Raw genomic sequence first — 336 nt, 5'->3', positions numbered from 1 at the left:
TCCCCACCTGAAGGACATGGTGAACCACACGGCCATCATCATCAGCGTCACGCGCCGGTACTCGGGCGCAAAGCACTGCTGGAAGTTGCTCCAGACCTGGAGGGACACAGAGGTGACACGGGGGGAATGTGGGGACACAGAGGGGAGATGGGGGTGACACAGAGGTGACATGGGGACACGGGGGGGACATGGGGGGAACACATGGGGTGACACAGAGGTGACATGGGGGGGATGTGGGGACACGGGGGGAGATGGGGGTGACACAGGGGGTCACAGAGGGGGCACAGAGGCGACATGGGGACACGAGGGGGGACATGGGGACACTGGGGGAACACA

The 336-nt window shown here is 64.0% G+C and overlaps 1 protein-coding gene across 1 annotated transcript in view; it reads right to left on the bottom strand.

The window, feature by feature from the left end:
* LOC104545149 (synaptic vesicle glycoprotein 2A-like) overlaps nucleotides 1-96 on the bottom strand; it is a gene marked incomplete at both ends in the record, with an annotated part of 2646 nt that extends 2550 nt beyond the window's left edge. Inside the window, one exon of the mRNA XM_010190209.1 lies at nucleotides 8-96. Within this exon, the coding sequence (XP_010188511.1) occupies nucleotides 8-96 (89 nt within the window). The remainder of the gene's footprint in view (nucleotides 1-7) is intronic.
* Between the last annotated feature and the right edge of the window lie 240 nt (nucleotides 97-336).

Source organism: Mesitornis unicolor, unplaced genomic scaffold, assembly GCF_000695765.1.
Source record: "Mesitornis unicolor isolate BGI_N332 unplaced genomic scaffold, ASM69576v1 scaffold35308, whole genome shotgun sequence".
NCBI lineage: Eukaryota > Metazoa > Chordata > Aves > Mesitornithiformes > Mesitornithidae > Mesitornis > Mesitornis unicolor.
The sequence above is the reverse complement of the archived record's forward strand: the minus strand, read 5'-3'. Positions and strand labels throughout refer to the sequence as shown.